The following is a 13,274-nucleotide window of genomic DNA, read 5'->3' as shown; positions in this document are numbered from 1 at the left end:
AGCATCACCTTAGTAATGAAGGCAGTAATTTTAATTAACACTACTATGCATATTTCAATGACATTTTAGAAGTACTTACAATGTGCCAATGCACAAGTCCCAGTGAACCTGAAAGGACCTCAGTTTTCCAGATTGGCTTTTTTTCCCCTCCCACCTCCAAGTCCCTCCCCATATGTCTCTCTAACATTTTAATATTCAATTCTTTTAGACCTCACTCATGCAAAGTAGGGATTGAGATTCTGCAATTAAAAAAAGCCTTAGCTTTGGTCTACAATAATTAGAATGCTTTGCATTATTATATTTAAAGAACTTCTCTCAGTTGCTAGATGTAAACATTAAATGCAATAGTATTGCTGTTTTATATGGGTTTTCTAAGCAATTTACTACAACACTGGAAAAAGAAGAATGAAAATAAAAAATATAATAAAGGCTATTATAAAAAATAACCAAACAGTATGCCTCCATGATTTATGTAAAGAACAGTTACTAACTAAAAAAGCACTTAAATACGTATTTTGTCCAGATCACATTTAGTTTACTCTTTGCTATGACAGTTTTAAGTGAGGCAACAAAAAATATTGGCATTAAATGGACCTGAAATAAAAATTGATTAAGTATTCCAGTGATTGCTGAACCCCATCCATAGATAAGCAGTGGGCTTAGAAGTGTTTTATGATAAACTGAAAAGCAATGTTTTCATCTCAAAGTATTATGCTTTTAAACATTTTTCAGAAAAAGAGGTTACTTGCTTGACAAACATTTGTTTAGGGTGTTAAGCAAGAAATAGGGCATGCAAAGACATTTCTTTATATTTGAAAAAAATATGGAGCCATATAATCTACAGGCAATTGAGCACAGCTATAAAGACCTGTAATAAACCTGCATGTTCACTTAGTGCAAAAATCTTTAATTGCTGAATGTTGTTTTAATAGCTCATGTATATTTCCACATTAAAAACAACTTGGTATTGCACTTAGAAAGTATCCTTTAAAGCTGTCTTGGTTTTACGAACAAAAAAAAAATCCTAACAAGTACAACAAAATAATTTGAAATTTAGTCTAATTCACAATACTGCTCCAAAGAATTAGTCAGTACAGTTTCAAAACTATCTACTACTCTGAGGTTTGGCTGAAAAAAGATTTATGAACATACATCTTAAGGGTATTGCCTTCACCAAATAATAATAATAATAATAATAATAATAAAATCTATTATTCAGCAGCTTAACTTCTGAATGTGTTTGCACTTGGAGCTTGGTTTGAACATATTCAAAACTTGAGCCCATCAAAAATGCCATCCTTAATGTTCTTTGGGCTACTGTGAAAGGTGAATGCAAACACAAGTGAGTGTTTCAACAGTTGTATAATAATTTAGCTTTCTAATGAAACAATCATTTCAGCAAAAAGATGCATATTTGTTTTCATGATAGAGAATTACAGAAGACTGTAAACAGCATGATAAACTTCAAAAAAACAGATCAGTCATAAGAGCTACTACATTATCCAGTATAAACACCCAGGGGTGTGCCTGCAGAGGATGGATCATAGACATCATTGAAGAATCCTGGGTCAGTGAAGGAAAAACAGCTTTCACATTTCCAGAAATCAGTTCTGATGGATTAGAAAAATATTCTCTTTACACACAGAATCACTACGCACATACACACTAAAGCTACAAAACTTCAAATACCTTGAAAATGTGGCCTGAAATCAAATTCATGACTTGTTAAAAAAGTTCAATGGTATAAAAGGTTCTTGTAGCAGTTTTGCAATTTGAGCAATAGTTCAAGACTTCAGTATTGTATAGTATCTTCAGCCAAAAAGTAGAAATCTGGTTTCAGTAGGAGGAGGTCAGGATGGTATAGGGAAAAGAAAAAAGCATCAAAAGCCAGAATCCAGTTCTTTGCCTGGCTTTTCTGTTGTGTCTGACACCAAAGTGCTTTCATTTTCCAGCATTTTCTCAGTAGTTTCTCTATCATCAGGTTTTGCTCTCTCTTTCAACTTCTGCCGTTCGTGGAGCCAGGGGATGAAACACAAAATAGCTCCTCCAATGAGGGGAGGGACTCCAGCCAGGTAAAACGCCACATCGTAGGTGCCAAGCTTATCCCGCAGCAAACCTGGGAAGGCAGAAAGTGACCACTCATAAATAAAGGGGCCTCAGGAATCTACAGAAAACAGGTCGTGGCTTCAGGTTCAGAAACCCAAGAGCTGGCACAGATTATAACCACTAGAACCTGACAACCTGATGGCCAAACAGAGGTGTACATGGAGGTAGAAAGTTATTCCAGAGTTGACTTGGAGCAGTAATGAAGAGCTCAGTATGTCACCCCTCAACTAATTAAAAATTGCTTAATTAACATCTACTAAAAACATGCACCATCTTTCCTACTTGAAAGTTGCTCATCTGAGCTTCTCCGGGGAAGAAATCCTCCTTCCTTTTGATAATAGCTGCCTTTGATCAATATGCCCATTTTTCTAATCTAGATATATTCCATATATTGCATTCCTCATGGCCTCTTATTAAGAAGTGTGTTTCCCAATAATTCACTCTAATTGCTCTCTAAATTCCTCCCATTAGTCAAATTCTATTTAAATACTAATAGCTGTGATAGTAGGAAGCACCAAGTCTGTGCTGTTCTAGCATTAAAATTTTGTCTTTTATAATGCAGCATAGATCAATTATATCTTATGAAGTACCCTTCACTCACCAAACCTCAGGGTAAATTACTACTGAAAATCATCAGTGGTGAGGATTACAGCTTTAGCTATTTCTACCTCCCAAGAACTTCCAAGTTTTCATCTTCAAAACCTGTACCTTGTCAGTCTCCCACCAAAGGATGAATAAAGCCAGTATTCTTACTTTTGAAGACCAATTAAAGCGACTGGAGCCTTTATCCTCACAATGGTTTTAACATGAGCGAATTTTGGAAGTGAGTTAATTTTCAGGTTTTATTTTGGAGGCCCTCTGTAATACAAGCAACCAATAGGCAGTCACTTGTACACTGAAAATGTCAGGTCCTAAATCCAATTGGAAACCTATCTATCTTTCTTTTGAGGAATGTTTTACACCTGTATAACAATGAAGAAGACTGAGCAACCTTTGAAGAGTGCAGTAAATTAATAACCCATGAGCAGCAGGTAAATTTCCTTTATCTTCTCAAGCACGCACAGAGAAAACCTCCAATTTCAAAGCTCTGCACGTGGTGCAGGAATGGGAAACATGGCCAAAAAGGTATGCAAACATTGAAACACATTTACAGCTATAAACCTGCCTACACTCACCTGCAATGGGTGGACCAACTGTCATAGGCACCGACATGAGTCCAAGCAGAAATCCGATGGCCTGGGAGACATCCTGAGCCCCAACGAGCTCGAAGGCAATAGGAGCCATAATGCAAATGAAGCAGCCGTCAAACAGGCCCATGAAGAGACAGACAGCAACGAGAGCTCCAAAGACATTGCACAGTGGAATCATCATAGACATCAGCCCAATAAAAAAGAATGAGGCCACCTAAATATGAACAAGGAAAAAAATATAAAAATGCATTGCATCAAATTTGCAAATTGTAAGGGACCAGATGAACCTCCTTGCATTTGCAGTGAATTAGACTGCCTGCCTGTATTTACTCTAAAATAACCAGTCCATGGATTACCACCTTCAGAAGTTACATACTAAGATAAAACAAACATAACCCATGAGAGGCAAAGAAATTCCACCACCCATTTCGCAAGCTTTGAAAATGCAATTATAATCCACTAACCTACACTGATTGTGTATGGTCATTTCTCAGGCACTAATATTTTTTTGAGAAATAAGTCACAGAAGTATTAAAAGTTTAAGACAGTTGGAATATTGTAAATAGACTCCTCACTGTTGTAAGTAAAAATATCAATATTATGAGTGGTTATTTCAGGGTGCTTATATTCAACAGAAGTGAAAACATTTAATTTTTCCATTAAAAAAAGTATCCTGATGTACTGCTATGGTCATACATACTTACAAAGATTTTCTAATATAATCTTAGATTATTTATTTGTTTCAACTTAAAGAAATAAAACTGTCTTTCAGCAAAATGAAGCAGAATTAAAAAGAAAATAAAAGCGGTAACAGTTTTGCCTGTGCACCATCCATATGTAAGCACTGGAAACCAATGTTCCACCTAACTGCAATAAAACATCAAGGAGTCTAAATGTATCCATGACAACAAATACTCCAGCAGAACGGTACTTCTTTCCTAAGAATTTTTGATTTCCATAATGCAGTGCAGACAATCCCCACTAGATGCCTCCCTTGCTATTCATTTTAAGAGACCAAATGAAGAACTCTTCGAAACTGCCAATATGAAAGTGAATTAAAGCTTTTCCAAAATCCCACACTAACACTGCTAGTTTCTCAAAAAAAAAAAAAAAAAAAAAAAAAAAAAAAAAAAAAAAAAAAAAAAAAAAAAAAAAAAAGTCATTTATAAGTGTGGAGGGAAAGAAGTGTATATCCTCCTTCCTCTCCAAGCTTCAGCACTTCAGCATTTCTGGAAGCCCAGACTCTTTCTGCAAATTCTCCTCAACTAAGCACCTCTTGTATTGCCATGGCCATGTGTACTATGCACAGAACATATCTGACATCAAATTAGTGCCTGTCAAAGATCAAGAGATCCAAAATCCTTACTAGAGAAACATGGCTTAATTTTTTCCCCTATCTAGGGAAAGCCATTATGAAATCATAATCCGGGATAAAACAGAGAAAGCAGAATCTACAGAATCCCCAAAGGCTCTCACTCACATGCTAATGAACAGTAATTTCTTTCATTCCCGGCTGAAAACAGCCAGCAGGAAATAGATATTTTCTTAGCATGAAAAACAAAATTGAAAGATTCCTAATGCTTTGCACCAAAGGTTTCCAATATCAAAAGCCATACACTGAGTTTCCTAGAGTTTTGAAACTTCTCAAATTTGAATCTCCATTCAGTTAATTCTGTTTACTTATTAACAGTACCCAAAAACAAATCCTTTGGAATCCACAGTTCAGAAGGAAAAAAGAAACAATAAACACATACCTGTAGATATATTTTTTTTGCACCAGGAATATAATCTGCCAATCTGCCAAAGACCAATCTGCCAACTCCTGAAGTAATGCCCAGACACAGCAGAAGCACTTCTTCTGGCACGCTGTCACCAAATCTCTCTTTTACATGATTCATCTGTTTAAAAAGAGAAAATAAATTTGCTTTAGAATGAAAAAGACAGACCTTGGAAAACCTGAGTCAAGTAGAAGTAGTCTGTCAATCGCTTACAAACGCAGTTACAACTGGTCACATGACTTACTCTGCTTTTACAGATTTTAAAATGCAGTATTAAGTGCAACACAATAAAAACAATCTGAAATGTGTTGCTGCTTTATCCACCACTAATGAACTTAAATCAGGAAAACAAGAGAGCTATGTCTAATTAAGAAGAAAAAAAAAAGATAGCTTAGAAACGTTCTTTCCACCCACTCTTAATTTACTAATGATAGATTCAAAGTAACACAGAAGCCACACCGGCTACCAAGCTTGCAACATAGCTCAGGGCAGGAGCCAGAAGCAAAGAGCCGGAGACGAGACAGCGCAAGTAGGAGGGGCCCTTCCAAAGGTCTCATCCCAACATCCATGGTGTCCAGGGGCAAGGAGGAAGCAGGCAGAAGACAGCTGCAGTGCCAAACACAACAGCAAACACTCCCACGAGAGGGAGCAGCTTCAGCAGCAATGAACAGGGCAGACTGGAAGAATGATTTATCAGCCACTTCAGCCTGAAGAACTGACCACAGGGTGAACTATCAGTGTCAGTAATTCCAACTTTTCAAGTCATGGTTTAAAAAAAAAAAAAAATCACCAGGCTGGCTTGATGGATTTGGATTTTTTTATATTCTCTCTACTTGAACGGTGTTTTTGGTTTGTGGTTTTTGCAGTGATTTTTTGGGTTTTTGGTTTTGTTTTTATTTTTAATCATCCCCAAAGACCAGAAAATTACCCACAAGAGATTTTTTTACACTATTGTTTTTTGGAACGTGCTTGGTAATACCAAATATGCCAAAATGGGCACTAGAAGATGTAGAAATCACTTGCACAGTCCTGCAATCTCCATGTTCATAAGTAGTTTTGAACATGAAAAGTAAAGAAGTAAATACAAGTGAAAGTTCAGAGATGTAAAAGACCAAAGAGAGGAAACTGATTTTAAGAAGAAGAAACTTATTTTCCAACAGGAAAATAGGACTTGCTGAGTAAAAGCAATTTTCTTAAGCATAAAATCTGTTGGGGTTTTTTTACATGTCACAGAAAGTCTATTAAATCTAATATTAATTTGTCCAATGTAACTGATTTTGTAAGAAAGAAAAAAAACCAAGGAGGTTTATCCTAGTTTGAAAGGAAAACTTTTAACTTAAATTAAAGACAGGTGCTTGCTCTGTTTTTTCCTTTGCTTTGTAAGACACATTTGGGAACAGAACCTGATGAAATTTTTCATCTGAAATGTCATTTAAACATAAAAGATAAGCTGTTCTACTTATTCCCTTTCTGTCAAAGGTGAGAAAAGGAAAAGCTGACAGTTTTCCCACCCCTACCTTTATGTGCTTGTCAGCACCTGCTGGCCCAGCTGGCGAGAGAAGCCAAGGTGTTCTTTGCAATTTTTGTCACCTGTTCCACTTCCAGGCTTCTGCAGCCTCTAGATTGTTTAATTAGCAGGCCTGATCCATCCACTCCCTGGAGGCTTTTCAAGAGGCAAGATAAAGCTCTGTATCTAGATAACTATTAACCCTGCACCTGCAACTGAGTAACTGGATTTCTCAAAGCAGCACAGGGTTGTAATGCTGCCACTCTTTGATCAAGAAGGGAAAATACTGATTCAATTAACTCCTTAAACAAGAAAATAACCACTACTCATCCCAAATTTAAAATACCTAATTAGTTGTTGGTTTGGGGGTTTTTTGTTTTTTTTTTTTTTGTGGGGTTGTTTTGTTTTGTTGTTGGTTTTGGTGGGTTTTTTTTCTGATACACAGTTCTGGTTGACCTCTCTCCAACCAGCCAAGATCCAGGTTTTTCTAAGCCCTCCCCTTCACTGTACATGCATTTCAGCTACATTCACACAGTGAATCAAAGACATTACTCTGAGCAAAGCTGTAGCTTCTTTTTTTCCAAACACAAAGAACCTGAATCTGAAAGAAGTGCTTATGAACTAGTAAGAAATAATTCTGTCAACCACATTCTTCCCATGTATATTCCATTTTGGGGATTCCCAATCAAGCAAAGCTTTAGTAGGTTAAATGCAATAGTCTCTCTGACCAAAAGAGATGGCTAACAGGAGCACATAACCTAGAAAACTCTGAGCACATTAAAACCACCATTTTCTTCAATTACTGATGCAAGTCCTGCTGCCCAACACAATCACTGAAAACAAGCATAAGGATAAAAGGAAACACTTAGGGAGTACTGCTGGCACCATTTGTATACTAGAAATACTATTACCTGCTCCAAATTAAGTTTTCTGAAAGAGCTGAGGGGGTGTAGAAGCCTAGAAGATAAGGTGGCTCATGTGCATGTCTCAAACACTGATAGCCAGATAGCTGTGGAGCCAACCAAGGATTGTTGGCAATAACAGCCAAGGATTGCTGGCAATAACATACTGTGAAAAAGAACAGTGTGTGGCTGGAGAAGGGGGCCATACAAAGGTAGGGCAGCACTTTTCCAGGACAAACGTCCTTGTTCTGGCTCCTGGAGATAAGTGTAACAGAACGGTGCAAGCGCAGGAATGAGGTCGAGAAACCAGTACGGATTGTAGGGTGGAATCAGCACCAAAAGCCCCAAAATCCCACAACCCATTTCCAGGAAGGTCTATAAGAACAGACTGTGCATAACTTTCTCACTTTCTATGCAATTTAGTTATCTCCACACCAGAGAAAAGTTGCTGCATGAAGTCCAGGTGGCACCCTGGCCATCCCATCAGCTGGATCAACACTGTAGCCCGGACTAGTGATCTCTTTCTTTGCAGCGAGATGTCCTAGATGATTGGAAGTTCCAGAAAGAGCTAAGAAGCAGAGCATAAAGTAACTCTGGATAAGTTACTGTTTATTCTCCAACATATGGACACTCCACAAAAGTAGAGAGTAAGGAGGGTGAGAAACAGAAAAAGAAACTTGGTTGCCAGAGAGCTTTATAAGACACTGCTCACCAGGAAGATCATTTAAGGCAAATACATTTCTAGTCCAGACCCCACCAAATAAACTTTCACAGGTGAGCAAAAAAACAGCAGAACGAGCCAGCAACTCCTGCACTTCTACAGCAAATATGATCTTCATGGTAAAAGACAGAACTAGCATTACAAATACCTAACCTGGATCAATTTTTAAGGGAGTGCCAATATCCTGAGAATTTCTGTGAAATATTACTTTAGCTAAGTGCCTTCACATGACAAATATGCTGTCCGAGATTGAGAAGCAGGATGTTTTCTATTGCCATCTGTGTAGCAGTTGTCTTCTGGGCAGTTTTCCTTATCTCCTGTTAATGGGCCCATCAATGTCTTGCCACATGACTCAGAGATAACTCCCTCCAGTAGCTGTTTCTGTGGTACAGGTGATCAAGGACCCACCGCAGGACTCGGAATGACATCAGCCCATTGCGAGATGCTCTGCCCAGGGGGGAGGAGCTAAGCATTCCCACCTAGATATATTCTGGGATTTTTGGACAGGTAAGCAGCCTTCCCACAGGTTTCCAAGAGGACACAGCTGGGGTTTCCACTGGACGACTACATCTTTTCTACAGGACCACTGCTCCAACAGAAACCACATCTGCCACTCCAAGAGGACTGCAGCCACTCCAGTTTGGACTGCTACCAACATGCTAGACAAAGGGGTGTCAGGTTGTATTCTGACTTTGTCAGTGGTCTTCCTTTTGTATTATTGCAAGTGGTTTGTTTCTTTTCCCTTTTCCCAGTAAACTGTATTTCTGACTTGGAGTCTCTCACTGGTTTTGCTTTTGAACCAGAACATATGCATAAACATATTTTCAAGAAATTCCTGCTTACACACTTGCCCCAACAGTGGTAATACCTCTTTTTATCTATCGTCAATTTAAATTATGTAAAAAACAAGGAAAAATTAAATAAACAAGGCGATTTATTACATGCCAACAGCAAACTTTTCTCTTATTCCACTGAGTAAAGCAGATTAAACACAATAATTCATACATCATGAAGATTCAGAACAAACATAATCTGAATTTCTTAAGTAAAACTAAACACAACAGTTAACAGGTTAACTGTTAAGCCTATTTAACATAAAAACCCTAAGCATTAAAAATTCAAAAATACTCGAGGCTGACAATTACACAATTAAAATAATTTTGAGGGTTTTTTTCCCCAATAAATAGCTAGCCCTGAAGCCATATGCCCTGAATAATTTTTTTTTTTTTTTTTTTAATCTCAGAGCTGTTACCCTAAAGAGCATGTGAAGAAAACCAGTGGCTTGGTGTGGTTTGGGCAGCAGCATCAAGACAGATAAGGCACACACGCATCTTTGGAAGCTCACAGTGACTAAGCACAAGGATGCAGAATAATGTCAGGGATTCACAGGATATGAAGTATTATGTACACAAGGGATGAGAGTCAAATTATTGGATAAAACCCTTTTAAAATTATTCCTATTTGTGACTACAATCTATATTTTGCAGTCTCAGTTCTGTTTCTTATGGCCTAAAGCAGTGTTTCCAGAGCCTACTTTACTCTCAAAACTCAACTATGTCCAAAATCAGCTACTATCAGAACATCCTAGAGAGTTAGATGTCAATCACAATAATTTGAATTTCCAGAATAACAGCAGAACTATTTGAAAACATCTAACAGGCAACATCACAAACTAAGGACAGACAAAGATTTGTAGGGGAAAAAGGAAAACAAACAACTCTAATTTCTCTTATCTCATCTTGCTGTTGTCTCAACCATGTAATGAGGCTAATAATAAAAGCGCAAGGACCATACCCTATACCCCAGCGGTCCCGTTTGTGAGAACCCTCCCCATCACATAAATCCTTGTGGCATTTGCTAATGTAATAAAATGACCAGTTTACAACTTATGTAATTAAAACCAAGTACATTATATGCTATGCTATCATTAAGAAATTATGGAATATCAAAACAATGGGTTAGGATATCCTGTACAATGCTATTGTCATGTCCTAAGAGAGACTGACATCCTTGCTCAGCAACAGCATCTGTACTACTCATATCACATCTCTCAAAACTAGACTCCTTAAACCATAGGACCTAGGCAAGTAAAATCTAAACAGATTCTCAAACCTCTGTTCAACCATCCCAGAATTCCCAGGGTATCCATAGCACTTCAGTATTAGAGATCTACTCGTGGACATGGTCATAATCCCCTCAGCTTTCACAAACCTTGGTGAAGCACCTGACTCATTCTACTGGGGAACAGAAGCTCTTAATTGTCTCAATTCTTCAAGACAGTCCTAAATACACTATCAACTGGATCAGGGCCTTGAGAAATTGAATCAAGTAGTCAAATTTTCATTTAAATCCTAAGGAAAAGATGACAATGATAGCCTCTCCTCCTTATACAGAGATACAGTCCTTACTCAGGATAAAGACATTTATGTTCCCCTTTTTTTATCTTCCTAGAGCAATCCAAAACCACTTTTCCCTTTCCCCGGAAATATTCTACTCAGTAGTAATGAAAAATTTAACTTAATCATCAGAAAAGAACCTGGAAAATAGCTCAGAGCTTGACAATTACTACAATCAACTACAAAGAGCTAGGTTCTGAGATCTCCTCAACAGAAGATTCAAAACACATGGTGAGATATTCACAAGTCTGAACAGGAATTAAAAAGCAAAGAGGTTTTCCATACAGCTCTCCCTGGAACAGGAACTGGACACAAAAGGTGGTCTGTATATGAGAGAAGCAATTTGGCAATGACTGTTTGTTACTTTGTATGAGGACAGCAGGGCAAAACCAGCTGTGATCTCAGACTTCTGGGCACATGAAGAGTTTCAAGAGTTCAGTTCAAATCCACATATTTCAAGCGTCCAAAGACAGGATTTTGAGTTTACCATTAAAATAGCATTAAAACTTAAAAAAAAAAAAAAGGATAACACACTTCGCAATTTACTCTTTGAATTTTTCACTCCATCTGCTATCAGAATAGTTTGTACTACACCAGAGTACATGAAGTAGTGTGCTGTTAGAGACAGATACAAAGGAAATCACAATGAAACTCAGACCTTTCAACCTGCCAGTATGGCACAGACCTGAGGAAGACTGCTTTGCTCTTATCTTTCATGGTCACCACATAGTTTGCACCTGAGCATACCTGCTACCTTTTTTTTTTTTAATTCCATTTACTTTTACTTCTAAAATAAACACAGAAAACCTTTGTTTATTCTTGTTTGTTTCTGTTCTTTTTGTATCTATATTATTTGTCTTCAGAACTTATTTGACAAACATATCTAAAATATGCTTTCAATAGCAATTACAAGTAGGAAATAATTTATTTCTTTTCCCACCACCACCCCCAATGTCCAAAGTGGACGATCTAACCAAGAATAAGTACTTCTAGGTCAACATTAAGGAATACTGGAAAAGAAACAGGTGCACAGGATAATGACAGAAATGGGAAAACAGAAGTGGGATAAAGGGGGAAAATTTCACTAACCTGGGCAGTCAAACTGCAGCAGATGTTGAGATCTGAAGGGAGATAAATGCAAAGATTAGAAAAGCAAGTAAAGCACAGGGAGCCACTGAAGATTTTGGGTCTCAGAGATATGTGCTTAATAATTACATCAGAGCTTTACAAAACCAGTGTCTTGTTAGTCTTCCGTTGGAGAAAGAAATATGATAGATTAAGTGGATGAGAAAGGTAATAGTGCTACAACTGACAGCTATACCTAGTTTTAGCTTTTTTAGAATAGCTATAGTATAGAGAAATCTGTTTGACACAGTTATGGTTAGCACTGGACATAATTTAAAAGATACTCTCCTACCATTACAAGACTAACAGCAGATTCTGGGAAATAAAAGACGTGGTAGACCAGACAAATGACTGATGTAGGAGATCTGAAGAAATTAAGAGGTTTCTTGAACAACAGCCCATAAAAGCAAGTGAATGGAGTGATGGAGGCTGGTTTCTTCCAGTTTGAATAAAAAAAAAATCCAGAAACACCCACTGGATATTCAGCATTATTTTACACAACATTCTAGAAGTAACAACTTTATGACATAATACAGGTGGTTCACAAAACAGACAGCACTTACCTTACAAGAATTGATGTGTTATTGCTTTACAAGATGTATTATGTGTATGCACTTTACTGTGGATATGCAGAGTTTGTACATTAAAGTTTAGAGATTTTTGGTTACTAGGGTCCTTAGAGTACACACCAGACTTTTCACCATGCTCTGCCCTCAGACATAGAGGAAAACATTTATCTCTGTGCTTCCATTTGTCTCCATTGTGGAATCCAGGGGTGTAAGAATTAAAGGGAGGGGAGAAAGAGGTGTAGGATTAGGACTTTACACACAATGCAAAACTTGAACAGCTTCACATACTGCAAGGTAAATCCTTTCTACTATGGTTCCTTGGGCAAGTCTCCCACTGCAGAGAACACAGAGCCACTGCCACTGTATGTGGACAAGGGCAGAAGCAAAAACACTCATTTCTCAAATGACGAGATGTAATTTAGAGATGGCATATCTAACAACATTTAGGGAACACAACATCAGTGCATTTCCCCCTCCGGGGAGGCTTGAAGAGTTACAGAAATATTTGTAAGAAATGTTATGGATGATGATTAGGGTCTTGCTGGGCAGGACATCAAACACTGCAGTGAGAGTCATCCTGACTATCATACCCTATCCCAGTACAGTAGCTCAGATCTGCCTGAAGAGTCTAAGGTGGTTTCTATACCCTCTTTATATTTTTCCAGCATAATTCTTCCTAACGACCCAAAGCTTTTGCCTGGGGAGGGAGCAGTTTACAAGTGGAAAATGTCAATTTTTCTTAACAGGCAAAATAGATAGAATGCGTTGTCCTGAATAAGTGTTAGAAACTTCCAGAGTATATGGAAGTAAATACAGCTTTCAAATTACACAGCAAGCTTTTCAGACAAGTTCCCATGAAAGCTGTAACTACAGAGGATCTCACAAGAACTTGGCTCTTCACTTCTCCAAGCTGATTGCACAAGACAACAGTTTTTGTTGGCACATATTTTAGGGAGCAAAGGTTCAAAACACACTGAATT

At 37.8% G+C, this 13,274-nt stretch overlaps 1 protein-coding gene across 1 annotated transcript in view; it reads right to left on the bottom strand.

Moving 5' to 3' along the window:
• Window positions 1-768: 768 nt before the first annotated feature.
• The window catches only part of SLC16A10 (solute carrier family 16 member 10), a 60,281-nt gene continuing 47,775 nt past the window's right edge, over window positions 769-13,274 (bottom strand). Inside the window, exons 4-6 of the mRNA XM_068184262.1 lie at window positions 5,051-5,194; window positions 3,282-3,510; window positions 769-2,116 (exon numbers count right to left, since the gene is read on the bottom strand). Of these exons, the coding sequence (XP_068040363.1) occupies window positions 1,881-2,116; window positions 3,282-3,510; window positions 5,051-5,194 (609 nt within the window). The 3' untranslated portion in view covers window positions 769-1,880. The remainder of the gene's footprint in view (window positions 2,117-3,281; window positions 3,511-5,050; window positions 5,195-13,274) is intronic.

The sequence above is a fragment of the Anomalospiza imberbis genome, chromosome 3 (assembly GCF_031753505.1).
Source record: "Anomalospiza imberbis isolate Cuckoo-Finch-1a 21T00152 chromosome 3, ASM3175350v1, whole genome shotgun sequence".
Taxonomy (NCBI): domain Eukaryota; kingdom Metazoa; phylum Chordata; class Aves; order Passeriformes; family Viduidae; genus Anomalospiza; species Anomalospiza imberbis.
The sequence above is the reverse complement of the archived record's forward strand: the minus strand, read 5'-3'. Positions and strand labels throughout refer to the sequence as shown.